The following is a 19,916-nucleotide window of genomic DNA, read 5'->3' on the forward strand; positions in this document are numbered from 1 at the left end:
AGATGCAAATGAACATCATCTTAGCATCTGAGAGATCTTCAAATGGCAAATATCATAAAGGCCCATGAAACACAAACTTTAAACATCACTTTTCTGTAAAAAAGAGGCATTACTAAAAAGTGGTAAACAATAATACAGTAGAAACTCAGGATGCAGGACACTTATCATCTAGAGTAGAAGCAGATTGTCAAAACAAGAGTTTAAGTAAATCAGAGGGAGTGAGTGTGCTTTTCTATCTCCAAGAATTCAGAACAAATCAATGAAGTTATGGGACCCCTGTGCAGAATTAAAAGGGAATGTAGTCCTGAGATTTTTAACTTCCAACACTAGAGGGGATTTTAACTCATAAGTGAGAAAAGCAATCCTCCTGAAAATACACACTATATATCACAATACATTTATGAAAGAGGAGCAAGGAATTGTGGTAAACGCAGCTTGTTAACTGTTAAAGCAAGTTCCTGACCCCTTTCTCATGAAACTAACTGCAATCTTTCCTTTTGGCTCCACTAGGTACACAAATTGGCTGCAGAATCACTTGCATTTGCATTACTTGATGTGCAGTAACTATTACACAGAAAACAAATATCTAACATTGAGAACAATAAGTCAAGAAGAAAAAAGGAAATTCCAGAATTATGGTTTCTACACAAATACTAGTTGACCAAAGTTGTACAATCTATATTTTCTATGTAATGGATAAATAAACCCTCAAAACCCTCCAAACATTTAGAGTCATATTTCACTATATTTTCTAAGTGCAATCTGGCTAATTTAATACAGCAGTAGTAACTTCAACTCTGCAATGCCCTGATTCTTTGTTTCTTACTGTTTGCTTTCTTACAGTGCCAAGTTAAACCTCCTAATATTTGGTTAATGTAAGTTTTCCAGATCTAAGGAGCTACATACATTGCACACTGCACGCAAATCACAGAATCACAGAATGGCTGGTGTTGGCAAGGGTCTCTGGAGATCATCTAATCCAACCCCCCACTACAGCAGGTTCAACCACAGCAGGTTGCACAGAATTAAGTCCAGGTAGGTTTCACATATCTCCTGAGAAGAAGACTCCACAACCTCTCTAGGCAGCTTGTTCCAATGCCCAGTCACTTTTCATCTCAGTAAAGATGCTTCCTTAATATCCAAATGGGAATTCCATGTTTCAGTTTGTACCCATTGCCCCTTATCCTGTTGCTTAGCACCACTGAAAAGTGTCTGGCTCCATCCTCTTGACATCCACACTTAAAGTATTTCTCATTGATAAGATCCCCTCTCAGTCTTCTCCAGGCTTTCTCAAAACACTGGAGTGATACTGGCTTTCCTCCAGTCCTCAGGCACCTTTCCTGTTCTCCATGCCTTTTCAAAGATGATGTACAGTATCTGAGCAATAACATCTGCCAATGCTAATCAAATGCTAATTAAGCTGCCCATCTCAGACAAAAAACTTCATCAGTTTTAGATTAGGTATCAGTACCATCAGCCATGCTTTGTTAGAGTCAAAAATTAACATAAAACACATTGGAGCTCACTAATATATGTAGCCATCAGTACAATAACCATAAACTATTAAAAACATCAAAATTGATAAATATGACTCTCAACTAAAAGTGCTATCAAACTTAACATTATTACACGCACAAAACACAATAATCAAAGCCTGCATAACAGTTCTTTTGACAAGCATTCAAAAGCATTTACCTGAACCACTACAGTGAAAGCTTGTATGTTGCTCCCTAACTTAAATAATTCTGAAGAGAAAGCTAACTGATAATATGCTTACTTTTTGTCTATTCATAGAGCTCAGCAGGGGGAGCATAGAGCCTACTGCACAAATTCAATTTATGAGAATCACTTTTAAGAGTGGCTAAACATGAATTATAACAGGCACAGAAGTTATTACTGAAATTCTAAGTCCACCAGAGGAAAATGTGTTTGAACAAAATGGACAAACAAGAAAACAAATCACTCATAATTTGCTGATGTAATCCTGACAGCTAATTTTCAAGCCTTCCAGAAGCACAACAACATCCTAAATAAATTAATCCTAAAACTCCTGGCATAAAGTCACTGATGTTGTCAAGAATATACCCATACTCAAGAGTGTTATTTATGCAAAACAGTACAGATTCTCCAATGACAAAGCCACTATTTATATTCTAATTTAAAAGTATTCATGTGTTTTGAATTTTTTGGCCACCTAAATTAAAATTTTCTAAGTCTGTTTCTGCCTACATTCACAAGTATAATTTCTTTAGATTTTAAGTGGGTTTGGTTAGCTATAATTAAACTGTCATACTGTATTAATATTTTAAGCACAATACAGAGAAGAAACAGAAGCTAAGCATTTTTCTGCGGCAATTAGAACAATGGAATTGTAGGCAATAATGGAAAGTGTGGTATAAACAAATGTCATGTCTCTTACCATGAAGAATAAAAAAAGAGAAGAGATACAAAATAGACAGAGAGTACTAAGCAGTTGCTTCCATCATAATAATGGAACCTTATGCTGTTCTTTTCTCCTTAAATCTTCCCAACGTTTTTCACGTAACCAAGCACAATCTGGAAAGGTGGAAAAGGAAGTTGACCATGAGAGGATCTCCAGATTAGAGTTTCTCTCTACTTCACATGTTTACTTTCTACATAGGTTGTGTTCAGTTTTGGCAGTATTTCATGGATTTCAGTATCAGATATAACCAATTTGTGCCCAGCTGTCACCCCTGCACACCCAACCTACTTTCTCAGCATTCAGCACAGCTCTTTTCATAATTGTTTATTTTGACAATACCAATGGACTCTGTACTACACAAATACCAAACAGAAAGATGATCCTTAATTTTAAAAATTTATAAACAGAAGACAATATTTGGCCACACCCAGAGGGCAGAGTACAGAAAAACAAGACAGTATTTTTCAGTACCATAGACTGTGGTCTCAATAAAACCAGCAGCTAAACTCTTGTCAAGTTTTTGTAAAGCAGCGCTGGAGAATTCAATGTGGGATACTAGAGAAAAAATAATTTTCTGTGGAATTCTTCCACAGTGTTAAAGATAACAAGTGAGAAACAACAGCAGAGTTGTTTTTCATAACTTGGCCAGCAGACATTAAAGGTAGTCTGGAAGCAGACACAGATACCTCACTGCTGTCTGGGCAATAGCACAGTGCTTAGAGAAAGCAAAGAGAAATGGTTTGGTTGGATGTAATTAAAAATGGGGAAGCAACAGTGACACCGACACTTGCCTTTTATACTGCTATCACCACAAGAAAGTGTTTTTGCAAATTTAAAAATGCAATTATACCTTAAAACACAAGATTACAGAATCTTACTCTGTGGGTACATCCATTAGAAATACAATATGGAATGTGAAAAACGGTAAAGTTAGAAGGCCTAGAGAGGACTGAGAATCAAACATGATGCTTAGACAATTGCCTTGGAACTGGGTAATGAGGGAAAAAGTAGCTAAGAAAGGAGGGGAAGACTGTGAGTTCTGCTGTGTCTGTGCTGTGAAGCTCTGTCACTTCAAGACAAGTAAGAATAACACTTCAATTTGGAGAGAAGCTTTTACTACAGAATTAAACTCAGGGCACTACCACCAGCACAAAAAGGTATTTATACTCAACAAAATTCAGTCAACAGATTGATTACCTAATAACAACATTCCTCTATCATCAACTTTACAGCATAGCTAAGTCACTTTTCCATTTAAACTTGTTATTAACTTACTCTGTTATTAAGCACATATAGATGTAACTAATTGCAATATAAACAACTAAGTTGATGCATAAAAAAGCCTGGATGAAATCAAGAACACACGCTTTTCAGCCCAGCCAAAGTGCCTCTAAACCTCTGCACCCAGCATGAGCAACAAACATGAGGAGCTGGAAACGACCAAAAGAAAGCCACGACCTAGTTGCCATTACTGAAACTTGGTGGGATGAATCCATGACTGGTGTGTGGCTACAGGACAGGAATAAGGTTCAAAGGGGTTGCTCTCTACAACAGATGGATAGAGTGCAATGTGCTGTCCCTGGAGAACAGCCATGAACAGGTAGAAAGGCTGTAGGCAGGAATCAGAGACCAAGGCAATAAAGGAACCCTGTGGTCAATGTCTTCTACAGGCTGCCTGACCAAGGGGAGCCTCCTGACAAAGCCTTCTTGCTCCAGCTGCAGGAGGCATTGTGCTGGAGGCTCTTGTCCTGCTGGGGAACCTCAACCACCTTGTCATTTGCAGAGAAGCAGCCCGGTGAGCTATTGGGAATCCAGGAGATGCCTGGGATGAAGGCAGGATAACTTCTCAAGACAGGTGATAGACAGCCCCAACAGAGGGAATGTGGTCACCGGACCTGGTGGTCACCATGCCCTGCCTGACCAACCCAGTGGCCTTCTATGATGGAGTGACTACATCAGTGGAATGGGAATGGCTATAGATGTTATTTTTCTGGACTGCTGCAAAGCCTTTGATGCAGTCCCCCAATATCCTTGTCCACAAATTGGAGAGATTTGATGGGTGGGCTGTTTGAGGGATAAGGAATTGGTTGGACATTTGCATCCAGAGCAGCAGTAACTGTCTCAACATCCCAATGAAAAATGATGATGTCCCTCAGGAGGCTGTGCTGGGACCAGTGAGATTTAATGCATTCATTAATGACACAGGTGAAAGGACTGAGTGCACACTCAGCAAGTCTGCAGATGACACCAAGCTGGGTGGTGCAGCTGACAAGGCTGAGGGATGGGATACCATCCAGAGGGACCTGGCCAAGCTCAAGAAGTAAAAGTTGGCCCATGGGAAACTCATGAAGTTCAATGAAGGTGAGTGCAAGGTGCAAGACAAGGGGTCAGGGCAAGCCCAGCACTATCACAGGCTGGGGCTGAACAGGCCAAGAGCAGCCCTGCCAGGAAGGGCTTGGGGGGGTGCTGGGTAAAGGATGAGAGGCTGGAGATGAGCCTGCAATGTGTGCCTGTGACCCAGAAAGCCAAACGGGTCCTGGGCTGCACCAAAAGCAGTGTGGTCAGCAGGCTGAAGGTGAGGATTCTGCTCCTCTGTTCTGCTCTCCTGACACTCCCCTTGCAGTACTTCATCCTGCTCTGGGGTCCCCAGCACAGGCAAGATATCAAACTGTTGGAGTGAGTACAGAGGAGGCCACCAAGATCATTAGAGGATGGAGCACCTCTCCTATGCAGAAAGGCTGAGAGAGTTCTCACATGCAGAAGAGAAGGCTCCAGGAAGACCTTACAGCAGCCTTCCAGTACCTAAAGGGGGCCTACAAGAAACCTGGAGAAGGACTATTTATAATGGCATGGAGTGACAGGATAAGGGGGAATGATTTCAAACTGAGAGCAGGTTTAGACTTGATATTCGGAAGAAATTCTAGTGTGAGGGTGGTGAGGCACTGGAACAGGTTGCCCAGAGAAGCTGTGGATTCCCCAGTCCTGGAAGAGTTGAAGAGCTGGACAGGGCCCTGGGCCACCTGATGTAGTTGAAGATGTCCCTGCCCATGGCAGGGTGGTTGAACTAGATGACCTTAAAAAGTTTCTTACCAACTCAAACTATTCTCTGATTCTTTTAATTGTCAGATTAAAAAAAAAAAACCACAACAAAAAACTACAACACAACCAAACCAAAAAAGTCTACCAAAAATCCTGGACATTATCATAATTCTGGATTACCTAAAGAGAATCTTTGAGAACACTTTCAGTAGAGAGACAAGTATTTTTGATCTTTTGTAGTATATCTGCCTGAGATGAAGTTAATTTTCCTTGCAGCAACTGGACTTTGTGATTAAAACTGTTGATAACACACCCATGTTTTGGCTATTGTGGAATAGCATGGATTCCTCTTTTTCACATCCTGCTCCCCTGTTCACCCCAGTGAATGGGCTGAGGGTGGGGAAGAGACTGGGACAGGGCACAGCTGGGACATTTGACACAAACTGACCCAAACAATACCTCATATCATATAATATCATGCTAAGAAAAAACCCTCAGGGACAGGGGGAGGGCAGCAAGGATGTTCATGGCTACACCATTTGTTTTCTCAAGCACGAATAAGCATGCTGAAGCTTTTTTTTCCATTTTGCCGGAAGTGGCTGACATCTGCCTGCTGATGGGAAGAGTAAATAAATTTCCTTTTCTGCATGCAGCTCTTGCTTTCTATACTGGGCTGGCATTATCTTCATCTACAAGTCTTCTTTTGCCTTCCTTCTATTTTCTCTGCCTTGAAAGAGGGCAGGTGAGTGAGTGCCTGTGTGGGTGTGAGGCTCTTGTCTGAGCCAAACACATCACAACTTTAAAAAATATTTGTCTTTTGACTGCTGAATGTTTGAAAAAGTCTGTAGTTAAATACAAAGATCCATATATTTTTTGCAGCAAGTTTACTTCTCCAGCAGAAAAGCAGATATACAAATTCAAAGTTCGTGACAAAACTTTGTAACAAATTGTTTCACAGCTGGATACAAATTACAAATATATTGAATAAAGAGCAGTATTACAGAAATGCAATCTCTTTGATGCTGGAATCTTCTCTAAAACTATTTATTATAGTAAATAAGTATCAGTGACTGTAAGATTGTCAGTGTGATTTGAAAAAAAGCAAAGAAAGTTTTCATTTTCATATTTAAGTTCTCAGCTTGCCAGCTAATCAGGCAGACAGAAATACAAGTCCTTGTAGTTAAAGTACAATCACCATGTGTCCACTTCTGAAAGACCTTTGAAAGACAAAGATACAGAAAGTTTGTTCTAATGTGACAGAAAATTTAAATTGAGGTTTCTGTATCTTTCCATGTTAGTGAAGATCAGAAATTTTCACAAAATAAAAATTAAGGTAAAAATCAGGCTGAGCATATGATTTCATTGTACTCATAATAGCTGTCATTGCAGAAGATAAACTCAAATATTGCAAAAAGAGAAAATATGCTATCAAGGAAACAGTACTGAATTGATACACAAAATCACGTAGAAAGTCCTTCTGCAAACTGATTGTGGGCTGACTGACCATTGATCAAATATTTCCCAGAATTCTAACCTGAGAAACCAAATTTAACCAAAATTTTTAGTAGACAGATAACTAGATATAAACTTTTAAATAATGAAGGAAAGACACATAACAAAGAAATCAGTGTGCAAAATGCAGCTGAAATGAGCAATATGACTGGCCATTTTATCCATGAAAACTTTTAAGTCTTTCCTCCCCCCTTACAAGACTTCAAGCAAAGACATTCACCCATAGAAATCAAACAAACTCTTTTCGAGACAGCAAAAATATTTAGGATTACTTCTTACGAAGTTCTGGATGTTAGGAAAAGCCAATTATTCCATTCTCAAAGAGTCAGTGGACCAAAATGAGAAAACTTATGAGAATAAAAAAATGTTTCTGTCAGAGGAAGGTAGTAAGGAAAGCAAGTGTTATATACATATATTGCAGACTTTCTTACCAGAATACATTTCACTGTGTGGATTGCACTAGGGTCCTTGTTGTTAGCTGCCCAGTGAAGTGGGATTTTTCCTTCAATATCAGGAATTCCAATATTTGAATCATGTTTGATGAGAAGTTTCACGTGCTCTGGGTTATTGTAGTAGGCACTCCAATGCAATGCAGTTTGCTGAAATACAATTTTCACAAGCTTTTTCAACACGTTGAAGAATTGTTGAAACATTAAACAATTAAATGTTTAATGTTTAAATGAAAATTAAAGTTGGCTAAAATTAGCCTTAAACAACAGGCAAATAAACAAGCATTTGTTACACTTCAGTAAAGAGGACTGACAAAAAAACTGATCACATGTACCTGGGGTGGTTGACAACTGAAAATCTATGAAAATAGGCTTTAAACAAAGCCGAATAAAGGCCCATTTACTTCAGTAAGGGCAGATCATCACACACCTACTGAGGCCTGAGTCAAGTCTAAGCTGCACCACCTTGCATCCAAGGGATCCAAACTGAGAAGCCTTTATGCTTGGAACATAAGTATCTCTGCTAGGAGACTGCTTTTTATGAAGATTTGTTGGACTATGGCAAGAGAAAAATGTGCATGACACTTAGCACTGCCCTGATGGCTATTTGGTGCAGCAGTTCACACCCAGAGAAAATATCTGTGCTTGGTATTAAGCAATGACATCCAAGCTAGAATGTTGACCTGAACCAGGCCTCAGCCCCAGAGCTGCACTATAGAGCAACTGCAGTGATTAGTGTGGTCCCTCTTAAATTTCAGGCTCTGTTGGGATGACACAAATTGATGGAGACTACTCTCCACTAGGGGAAGGTGACACCATACGCTGACACTGGACTCAGATCCATCTTGAACTAAGGTTTTGACTTTACTGTCTGGGATAACTCAGAATTCTGAGGTTGAATATTAGTGAATCTAATGCCCAATGGCAGTCCAATAAAACTTCAAAAGGCAATCCATGCTCCTACTGCCAATTCCTGACTGCCAACAGCTTTTTCACAGGCCTTATCAACGTTCCTAACTACATAAGCAAACCGGTGTGTGGGGGTTTCTTAACCAGCAAAACATTGGCATATTAACAAGTATTTTATTTACCAGACACACCTCTCCCAACTGCCAAGTAACAGAGTTATAAGATAAAGAATGAATTTTTTTCCCACCTCTCTTACCCCAACACCCCTACCAAACATCACTTGGCACTTTGATTAGAAACAGAGAAATAACTCCTACAGGACATTTATGTATTGAAGTACAATACCCTGCCTTAGCATCCTGAAACAGTGACATGGAATTTGTAAGTTCACCATCATATCTTCAACTTTCTGTGAAGGAAGAAGGCAAAAAGGAGCCTGTTTGTGTTTGTTGCTGCCAGCTATTGGCTTAATACCATGGTAGCAACAATAAGATAGCACAGCCTTTTTTTCTGCCTGTCACTCACTGAAGAAGGGCTCCACAAAGCACCACCACAGTCTTGTACCAGGAAAAATGTGCACTAAATTAAGGAGTGTTATTTATTAACTGGAGCTGATCAGTATTCCTGGAAGCTGACAGTTGCAATGCAAGCAGAAAGTTTTGGATACCAGAAGGCCTTGGTAGCCTTGGTTCACTGACTTCTCTCATCTACAACCAGTTTCAGTCAGTTACCGACATGGAAGCAGACGTAAAGGACACTTGTTCTCCTTCATCTTCAGGAATTATATTTGACAATTTTGATGTGCACAGTTGCAGCAAGGAAACTGAAAAAGCCATGTGCCCAACAGGGTCAATCAGGTCTGACTCTGTGCCTGAGATCATCTTTCACCAACCTGAATTCCATTTTTGCTACTGTGACTACTCATGACATGAACCAGGAGAAAAGTGCTCCCTGTTTTGTGGGGAATCTGGCAATGCTTTAAATACTGGCTTGGAAATCTGCTGAACAGGCAAGGTTGCTAAATGGTTTTGGCTGGTCTATGCATACCTTTGTTAATTAATTAGCATGGTCATGAAGTCAGCATGACTCCTCCAGAATGACTGCTGTAATTATAGGCAGTTTTCTAGTGACTCTTATCATTACAAGATTCTAAATGTGAGGTTTTTCAAAGGCAGAAAAGCAACATAAGCACATGCTATCCAGACTCCAACAAGAATCACAATGTTATAGAAAGACTTGGATGGTTTTTGAATCTTCTATTGTTGTAACTACTCTCAAGAAGAAGGTCAGTGGAGCCAGTGCAATGAACTTTGACATCATTAACATCAGAAAAATATTAATATTTCTACTTTGAAGACCTAGAAAAAGTTTATGAAAAATAATTTTTTCCACACAACTGCTTGATGTAAAACCAATTCCTGAAGTTGCTACAGATCTTAAAATAAGCAGTTGTCTTAAAATAAGCAGTTATCTTGCAATAAGCAGTACTTTTACCTTGTTTCTGTCCTGGGTATCCACTTCTCCAGGTGCCATATGTTTTAACAACAAAGCTAAACATTTTGGACTTTTGTGACGTGTAGTTAAATGCAGTGGTGTCATATCCTCTAAGTCCTTCTGCATCCAGTTCCCTCTACGAGCCAGCAAAAGTTTCATGAAGCGGTAATTTCCCTGGGTAAAGAAAAATATCAGAAATTAATGTCAGTTTATCAAAGCAAATTATGATGCATAGATATAGATTTATTTTTTTTTTACTGTGCCTAAAAAAGCTTGAAGCAAAACAGCTCAAAGCTTTGGAAACATCTAATGAAAATTTTTTTTGTTAACATGAACTCTTCATTTTTAGGTCTCTCATGCTACTTGGTTTTAGATATTTATATTCCATTAGCAGAATAAGACAGGGTTCATTAATACAAAAAATTCTGTAATATTATAATTTTCTTAACCGTTTAGCCTCAGTAAAAATCATGTAAAAACTGAAATAAGATCATTACCTGCTGGTTTCAGCAAGGTAAACAGTTATCAGATGAGGAATAAAACTAAACATGAAGAAAGAACATAATTTTCAAAATGAAAGTAAGAAAAATAACCGGGAATGATTCAGAAAGATAAAATGTACTTATCTGAATACACAGCAAATATATGCAGAAGTGATTGTTTCTTACATTTTTAAATTGAGAACTGCACGACTTTTGGTCTATAGTATATACAATAAATGGATGGGACACCTAGCGTTACAACACATTGAAAATACTTCACACTAGGACTTTCACAAGGTTTTCACTATGTCTTCAAAAGAAATAACAGAGAAATGCTTCTTTGATATAAATATAATCATATAATAAATGAGGGTGGATCCCAAAAAACCCAATCTGGTTTTATTTCTCAAATCACTGAAGAAGCCAGTGAAAAATTAAAGACATGAACATGCAATCATGAAGAAGCTGTACTGATTTAGTAGTACAGGCAGCCTTGACTTGCTTGAAAGTTATTTTCCATCTAGGAGAGATGCAACATTATCATGCTTCCACTTCCCAAAGTTCATGGATCAAATCATCTTCAGCAGTTAAGTTGCAATCGAGGACCAGCAACTGGAGCAATAACTCATTAAAGCAAAACATCTGCACCTGCCTTCAGTCATCATGATTTAAACACCTCAGCTCTTTTCGTACTGTAACTTTTAACCTTTCCTAAAGTGAAAAGAATGTGTTGTCTCTTAATTTTGCTCACTGTCTTCCAATTTTTCCCCAAGATACTAGTTTTTGCCAATTTCCCATATAGATCATTAACTGTAACTATAATGAAAACAGAGAGCTCAAAAGAGAAGATAAATTCTACTAATTGTCCCCCACTCAGGGAAAAGCTGGAGCATTTGATGAAGCTTTATCAGACAATGTACACAGGAAAGGTGACACAAAAATCAATAGAAGTCATGTCTTTGGATTCTTCTGCTTATGAAACTACCTGCAAATTAACATACTTGAGTCTGCTACAATTCTTTTACAAATTCTGCATGTTAGCTTAGTTCCCTTAGGCTGTCTTTGGAAAAACTATGAAAAAAAGCAACCAAGTAGACAAGGGCAAGCAATGCTAATGAACGGGGGCACTTTGGTATCTCATAAGGCTCAGAATTGCAAAGTGTTTTTGTCAGCAGAATGGTAGGATGGAGACAGGCCAAAGGATTCCAGAGGCCTCCACAGTATCCAGTGCCAGGGCATAAAAACTATACAGATTTCATTTTTCAAAGCAGCCATAAACATTGGAAGGGCATACTTTACAAAAATTACTGTTCTGTTTCTGTCTAATAGCAATGGAAGACTTGAGCTTTACAGATGCAGAATGGATTTCACCAGGTATGGCCAAAATAAATGTATGCGACTTTTTTTCCTGCTACACTATTTTATTTTAAAATACAAATCAAGGAAAGCAAATCATGAACGAGCTCAGATAAAATTATTTCATCCTGCCTCTACCTTTTACTGTTACTAGTCCTTGCTCATCAGTGACAGCTTACAAGAAAAGTCTGCCACAGAACCTACCACAGACCTGCCTGAACATGCAAACTTCTCTTGCCAGAGACTACTACAGCATTCCCAGTGAGAAGTGACCAAATACATATTTTTCTTCTGCTGGGTGTCAGGGAAAGCACAACCTCAGGATTTTGTCCCTGTAGTACACAGACACATACCAAGCATACTCTGAAGTACAGGGGCAGAACAGTGTGATGTCTGCAGAGCTCCTAAACCACAGAGAACACACTCAGAATTAATTAATGATAAATTTGGGGTGGAGCTAGGGATGAGAATACTCTTCATTATTACCATTACACTGAACAGGCAAATATGAGAAAAATTTAGAAAACTCATTAAAAAAGAAAAATTAAAATTAGCAAAAAATCTCAGTGTATCATGATGTGGTTGGCAATTAAATGGGAGGAGAAAAATATTAAATAACTTAAGAGAATATTAGTCTTGGAAGAAATATAGTTGCTTTTCTCTGTCACAGAGGATAATACATTTGCAGTTTTCAATATTTCCTGCACACAGGGCATGCATATCCATGAGAGAAAGAAAATTATTTTTGTCTTGTTGATGGGTACTTATTGGAAGATTTACAAGTACATTCTGCTTTTTGAATGAATTCCACTGTAAAGAAGACTGAAAGTTAAAACAATGCATAAAACTAAGGAAACATGCCCTTTTATTATTAGAATTTCTCTCCCTATACTGTATTTTATATTTGCTATTACACATTTTTCCATCAGTTACTACTACATTATTCTCTTGCATGCTTAGCCAACAAATCCCTCTCCTTAGCAAATGAATTTGTAATAAATCCCTTCATTCTGAAACACAAAAGATTCTGTTTCTTCCAAGTGATTACCACAGAAAACACCTGTACTTACATTACTTATTTGAATTATCTTATTCGTGCTTTTGCTTCTGACTACTGTTCTTTTCTTTAGTAATACCATGAATTTTGCTGTCTTCCTTTCACTTCTTAGAAAACAATATTGCACTTTTTAATGACAATGGAAAATTTCCCCACCTTTAATTGATTGCTGCTTAAGTTTACAAGTATGGAATGTATCAACATGCCTTGAAGGCTGATGCAATTTAGGTCTTATTAGGTGGAGGGAGGGAATGCTTAATTTGAAAAGCCAATTCCTCTTTTTAATAAAGTTTTTGTGTATAAGAAGTCTGTAAGCTGGCTAGGTTTTTACTCATAAATAATGCACTTGACTGGCCTAAACATTGCTGGGCAGCATGAAGCTCTCTGAGTCAGTCCATGGTCTCTTACCATTGATAGTGACTCAAAATTTATTCTACTATAAGCAGAAAACACCATGAGAGAACAGGATGAAATACTTGTACAGAATACTTGGTTCCTAGCAGCCAAAATTTACCATTCCAATGCTAATTCTTAATATTCCTTTAGATTCTGTTAAAATTTTTTGAAAATCAAAATACTTGACTCTGCAAACTACCAGAGTATCACAGAACAGCTGACTTCAACATAATCAGAAGAAATACTTCTGCTATTTCAAAAAATCAGCAAAAGGTACTAGTAGAACACATTTTTTGGGAGACAGCTCAATAAGCAATCATGGCTCTGTCATCAAGTAATAACTTCAAAGAAAGTTCTGGACTCCAAGCTAAGCAGTCAGAAAAACTTTCTGAACATTTTAATGGAGAAGAGAGTTATGGAAGAAGTATTTCAGTCAGAGCCAATGAGTTTGCCAGAATTTAGAATATCTCTAAATTTGAAAAAATTATCCCCAAAATTGCAAGTTGGGTCATTAAAAAAAGCTGTCTAGTATATTCAGAATGATTCTGCTGCCAGGGAAAGGTTTCAGTGGAAAATCACTGGTAAATTTTTCTACCTAGTTTTCTGGGTCTAGAAGAAAATGTGCTTATTTCTTTATTAATCTAAAGCAGCTTTTTCAACCTTTTTTATTTCCTCTCCCTGGCTTGCTGAGGAAGTGTAGTGAGAGAGCAGCTGGGTGGGCATCTGTCAAACAGCCACAGTCAGGCTGTCCCATATGGTCACCTAAGTGAAAGGCTGAAGAAAAAATGAGCTCTGTTCAGTGGTGCTGTAATTCTAATCACAGGTTGATGCTGAAACTACTGGTTGTATTGCCATTGCACTAAAAACATCATCTCACACTTCACATCTTTCCACTCTGTACAGCCCACAGAGTCCTGCTCTGAGTCACCCAGTGCCACGTGCCCATTTCAAACACTTCCTCAGAAGTTAAGTACTTTTCACAGCAAATTTTAAGTGTTTCACAAGCATACAAACTTGCTTTAAAGAGTACACCTGTGTTCTAGCTAGAAACGTTCTGCTGATGTGCAACAGAGGTCTGTGAAAATTTATTTCCATTCTCATCCCACTATTTCTTGGTGAGTTAACTTGGTCATTATATTAAGCTGTGTGCTTCTGCACTGACTAACCCCTGTAGTGTGGGTACATCTCTGACACAAAACTTTTAATATTCAGATTTTAAAAACACACTGCATAAATAAATACAGCACAACATAAACAAGCCCAACATCTTTTACAAGGGGAGAAACTGAGCTGTACAAGGTAAGGCTAAGAGTCAGAGGATCTTGCACCTCTACATGCACATCAAAAGCACACCCACAATTAGGCTGCCATCCCCTCATCATCAGTGGGATAAAAGGGGACAATGCACACAGAAAAATTAATTATTTCCCTATTAATTGCTGAGCCCACATTTACAAAAACTGTAACAATTCTAATCCACATGAAGTACTTAACATTGCTTGAAAGACTGATCTGTAATGATTTACAGTGTAGAGCACATGAGCTGACAATGGTTACAGTACAGCTAGGCTTGAATTTTGGAATACCTACAATGGGCCTGTGAAGATTTAGGGCACTGTAAGGGTTGCTAGAGGAACTGGGGAAAAAGCAGCCCAGCATCTCTATACAACCTCCTGGTAAAAACAGCAGGGGTCATAAAAAAGAATGCCAAGCTGTTAAACCGTGAAGATGCTACTTTGGCTCCACTCCAAAATGACATACCTGCTTTCCCAGCACTGGGAACAGACAGACCAAAAGAGCACAAACCCTTACAAAGGAGGTGGTTTTCAAGGGCTTTTCACTGCTGGCAGTCATAAGCACTGAAGATGCAGTCAGGGCATACACTTGCAGCAGAACAGAAAGCCTTAGAAATATTTACAGATAAACCACAAATTAGAACTGAAGGTTGAAACTGACCCTCTGGATTAGTAAATCCATCCTCTAGCACCATAGGGAGCAAGAACATCTAATCCTTTTCAAAAATTCCTAGTGATTTCTTCTAAGTGGAATTACAGTGTTCAGGATTTTCTCCTCCCAGTTCTCTGTTTCAGACTCAGGCTTTTAGGTTTTGATTCTTGTTTGGATTTTCTGGGTTTTTTAAGCCAACACACACACAAGGACACATTTCATTCTTCTACCCATGAAAATACACTGTGGCTTTTAAAATCTAAACAAGCATTGGGGTTTTTATCTCAGTAACAAAGGATAAACCCTACACTGCCCTCAAAAAATCATCAGCTCTCTGCACTTATTCTAGTTGGAACTCTTCTATTTTGAACACAAGTAAGCAGAGATTACAGGGCTACCCGAGGGGGTCCCACCCTACCGAATCCCAATGACACTTGCCTACTGATAATATATATATCTTGTGAGATGTACCTAAAACTGCACTTCTCCCATAAATTAAGTACATTCTCCAAACAGTTAGCTCATTACATCCTTGTCAGTCATGTTTCAAATAATAAATTTATAATCCATAGAATAAATCATTAGGTGTGTTGTCTGTTGTCCCCCCCCTACCCACCCCCCCTGGGACTTGCATTTTGAACTATAATGTTTCTAAAAATTTCAATTACCTTCAGTATTCCTCTTCTTCTGATATCCTAGCCACTGCTGTCCTCTCTTTGACTGACAATCATGCCTAACACTGTGCCATTCTTAAGTATCCTTAAAAAAATACTACTCATGGTTATAAGTTTGCTCATGAAAAATATTTAGATTCAAGTGCAACCACCAAGGAATTCTAACACATGCCTTCTGATCTTATAGCTCATATTTCTGATCTTACAGCTCATATTTCAGGTCTATCTGTTTTCAGTTCATTATCAAATTATAATTCACCATTCTCTTACATTTTGTGTCCTAATTTCTAATTAAGCTTGCAGTTTTCCATCTAGCATCACAGTTAATATTTTTGTACAGGCCTAAAAAGGCAATTTATTGAATTTATTTCCATGAAATGAGCTAACTAAATATCCAGTTACTCTTAAAGAACCTACTGTTGACAGAAGGTGTTCATTTTACCCAGTTGTCTATTTCTGCATACATATTTAGCCCCATATAATTTCAAACTCTTATATGCTACTGAGGTCAAATGGGCTGTCTCTCTCAGCTCCTTCCATCTTAAAACATTACTTACCACTATTTTAAAGTGTTACTGAATGCCATAAATTCTGTAATGTCTCAATTCCTAAAGAATGATTCATTGATTAAAATTCATTTGCACCTTATCCCTTGCTGTTTCTGTACTCATGAGATGAAATTTACCAAAAATCAGGCATTAACCCCTGACTACAGCCCCTGCAGTAACTAAGCCTGGTCAGCAAGTGTGCAGGGAAGTGGTAAAACAGAGGCTCCACAAAATGAGCAGCACAAAGGTCAGCCTATTGAAAGGGGTGTGTTTGAAGACTGCAGCGCAGCAAGTCCACCAGCCACGGCAGAAAGGATTTCAGAGGTCTGATAATTACACATCTCTGCCATAGGTTAATAATTTATTAGCTTATTAAATTTTGATTGCTGAAATATATTCATTATTAATTAAGCAGCACTTATGTAAGACATTTTAGCAAAATTTTCTTAGCAATCTTTTGTGAAAAGACAGACTATTTAACAATCAATAAATCCTCTTCAGAGGAATGTAATATATAATTCTGTTACTTTTACTTTTTCACAAACAGAACAGCACAAAATTATTACAGTTAAATTAATTGCAAAGATAAAACATCTCCTGTTCTAATACTACACCAATCGTAACACAGGCAGTGATTATACATCTATTAGATTATTATTGTACTTAAATATTAATAATGCTTTAATTTTTCTTTTAAACTCTCAAACAGTATTTAAGAAAGTAGAGCTCGAATATATATATAACAGCATCTTGAGAACAGAAAAACTAACTATATCATAGGTTATAGCATATATATTCACTCATGTACACTTTTCATTTGCTTTAGACCAAGATTAAGAACTGCTAACGTACACTGAAATTTAGCATACCAGGCCACTGATCTCCTTTTCCAGAGGAGCACATTCTGTCCAAAGTAAATAAATGTAAAAAACCCAAAACAGATTACTGTGATCTTTTAATAGTCAGATTAGGTTAGTTAAGCCTTTTAAACCCAGCACTCCTTAGAAGCTGGAGTCGAGACCTAAATCATTGCTTGCACCTAAAATACAAAAACGTCTGTACTTTTTTAATAGTGGCCCATCAGTTTCTAAAGCCAGTAGAAATCTATACCTTTACAAATCCTAAATCATATTGTAACATAGACACTCATGGAGGTAAAACATGCACAATGTGAAAGTATTTCAGATTTTGCCTTAAAAACCCAGGCAGAACAGATCAGCCACTTGGCACTGCATTAACATGCTTCACCAACAGATTAGCACAGATGCTAAAGCCCAAGTGGAGAACAGTTCTTTGCTGTCAGATGCTTTCAAGCAGCAGTGAAAGTCAAAAAACTTGAACTCCTTAATTGCTAGCTAAGCATCTGAAAGACAAATACATCCATGAGGTTTCTCTTTAAAACAAAAATGGCAACTGAATTTAACCTGCTTACCTTCACCGAGTAGAAACTGCTCTTTGATCTACTCCATCTTACAGAAGATAATCCTACTGTATACACAAACATGCTCACTCTCTCTCCAGTGAGGAGGTGCTGAAGAGAAGATGCTTTACCTTACAAATAAACTTTGCACAAAATAAACAAATTTTCAAAGCCCAAATATTTTAATGACCTTGGAAAGGAAAGGCGCTGTGCGCATGGTTTCTTTAGAGGTTGTTTCATCATTTAGCATCTCTTTGAGAAGAGGCACATTCTAAGAATGTCAGAAACCACTTGGAATGATATGGACTTCTGTCACCAACACCTACTAGTCTCAGTAGCTTTTCAGGAAACAAACTAAGCACTTAGAAAAACAGAATCTGTTCCATCATACGTCTAATTTGATATCTATAGAACAGCCTACTGTTCCAAAAGTAACTGAAATCCATACATCAAAAGGAGTATTTTGATATATTATTAACTACTTGCCAGAAATCTCACAAGAATTCTTCAGAAGAAAAACTACTAAGAGAGACTAGCAAGTAGATATATGAATTTAATTGCAATTAAGAATTATTTGGATTTATAAATTAGCACTTGTGTTTTGAAATCCTACCTATGCATGAAATACTAGAGCTTCTTGTTTTCTAATACACTGAAACTGAATTCATATTGCCTGGTTACAACAGCTATAAGCCCTGTAAAAGCTACCCTTTACTGTATATGACTGCACCATTCTTACACTCCTTGAATATCAGTAAATTTGTTTTAAACAGCTCCTGTAAAAAAACCAAGTCAACATAGAACCCCTACTTAGAACCCCAGTTTCTAGTAAAAACTAGTAAAGTTACCATCAAAATATCAGGTTGTCTCTCTGGTTATCACTAACTAAAGGTTAACTCCTTGATTTAAAAAGTAACTGAAAAATAAAAGTAAGAGAAAATCTTTAGGATTATTGTTTTACGCATAACCCTTAGCAGTCATCCATTGGACTAGAGCTTTGACAAAAAAGATCTGCAAACTCTTTATTACCTCTGGATGGTAAGGATGATGCCATGCCTTCTATCTAACAAACACTGGTGGATTTAAATATGTAATGCTCTGCTAACCCCTTCAAGTCAACCATGACAAAAACATCACTGATTTTTGACATTGGGTTTAATCTCGTGAAGTACCCTTTTAGCAACTTTGTTAGCAGCATTCTAGACTCAAAAGTAAAACACTCAACTGGAGAAAATCTCTCAGACAGCCGAACAGAAACCTTATTTACCAGTTTTCAAGCTGAACATGTTCATCTGTCTGGCAAAGCATCTTAGGCAATACATCAGCAGAGAACATCAGCACGACTTGAGGCCAGCTCTATCAGACATTTTGACTGAAAGCAAGGCAGTGTCTCAACTACAAGCAATTCTCCCTAAAGCCTCTTGCAAGATTGGCTTTACTCTCTTGGTTTCCATAGGAATAGACAGAACTATCAACTGGCACACAGTTAAAGAACACAAGAGAGAAGACAATGGACCAGTGCTGTAAAAGCCAAGGTAAAACTGTTTCCCAGCACAGGCTGAAAGAAAATAGGTGTTTGTATCTTCCAGCCTTTGACCTCGTTTATCCATGGCCTGTGTACATGTTGCTCCTTTGTAGTGTTCTCAGCTCTTCAGCAATAAATGTTATGGTCAACCTATTGAAATTAGTGGCTTTCATGTAAAAAACACTTCAAGGATGAAAATGCAATTAGCATTCTCATTTCCAGTTGATCTCTTCCACTGTTTCTGAACTTGTTTTCCTGTAGTGTTCTTTTGAAGTCACTCAGGCAGAAGTACCCACAACACACAATCTCTGGGGATTTACAACAAAGCCTGAGATGCATCATTCATATTTACAGGATCACTGCCCACCTCTGCATAAAGAATCAAACACTAAGCTTTCAAAAAAATACTTTATTTCAAAAAATAATGATTTGAAAGATTTCTCAGAAAGTGTACTGATTCCCTCCTCCACAAAAATAAAAGTACTAGAAAATAAGTTACTACATTCATTTTCTTCATCTTAATGGCTTTGAGTTGAATTGTCTTGAAGTAAGAGCACTGTAGAAAAACATATCCCTGAAACACACGTACGCATTTAAAAAAATCTAATAAAAATGTTACAGATCACAGTATAATCCACCCCAGAATTCTACCTGAAAACAAGTCT

The 19,916-nt window shown here is 37.9% G+C and overlaps 1 protein-coding gene across 2 annotated transcripts in view; it reads right to left on the reverse strand.

Annotated features, from left to right (window-relative positions):
• INVS (inversin) overlaps positions 1–19,916 on the reverse strand; it is an 83,370-nt gene that overhangs the window by 37,254 nt on the left and 26,200 nt on the right. The window contains exons 4-5 of one of the 2 annotated variants that reach the window (XM_063164657.1): positions 9,847–10,020; positions 7,426–7,593 (exon numbers count right to left, since the gene is read on the reverse strand). In XM_063164657.1, coding sequence (XP_063020727.1) covers positions 7,426–7,593; positions 9,847–10,020 — 342 coding nt within the window. Of the gene's footprint in view, positions 1–2,419; positions 2,545–7,425; positions 7,594–9,846; positions 10,021–19,916 lie in introns of those variants that run through there. The other variant, XM_063164666.1, reaches the window with a different exon arrangement.

Source organism: Melospiza melodia, chromosome 1, assembly GCF_035770615.1.
Source record: "Melospiza melodia melodia isolate bMelMel2 chromosome 1, bMelMel2.pri, whole genome shotgun sequence".
In the NCBI taxonomy this organism is placed as follows: domain Eukaryota; kingdom Metazoa; phylum Chordata; class Aves; order Passeriformes; family Passerellidae; genus Melospiza; species Melospiza melodia.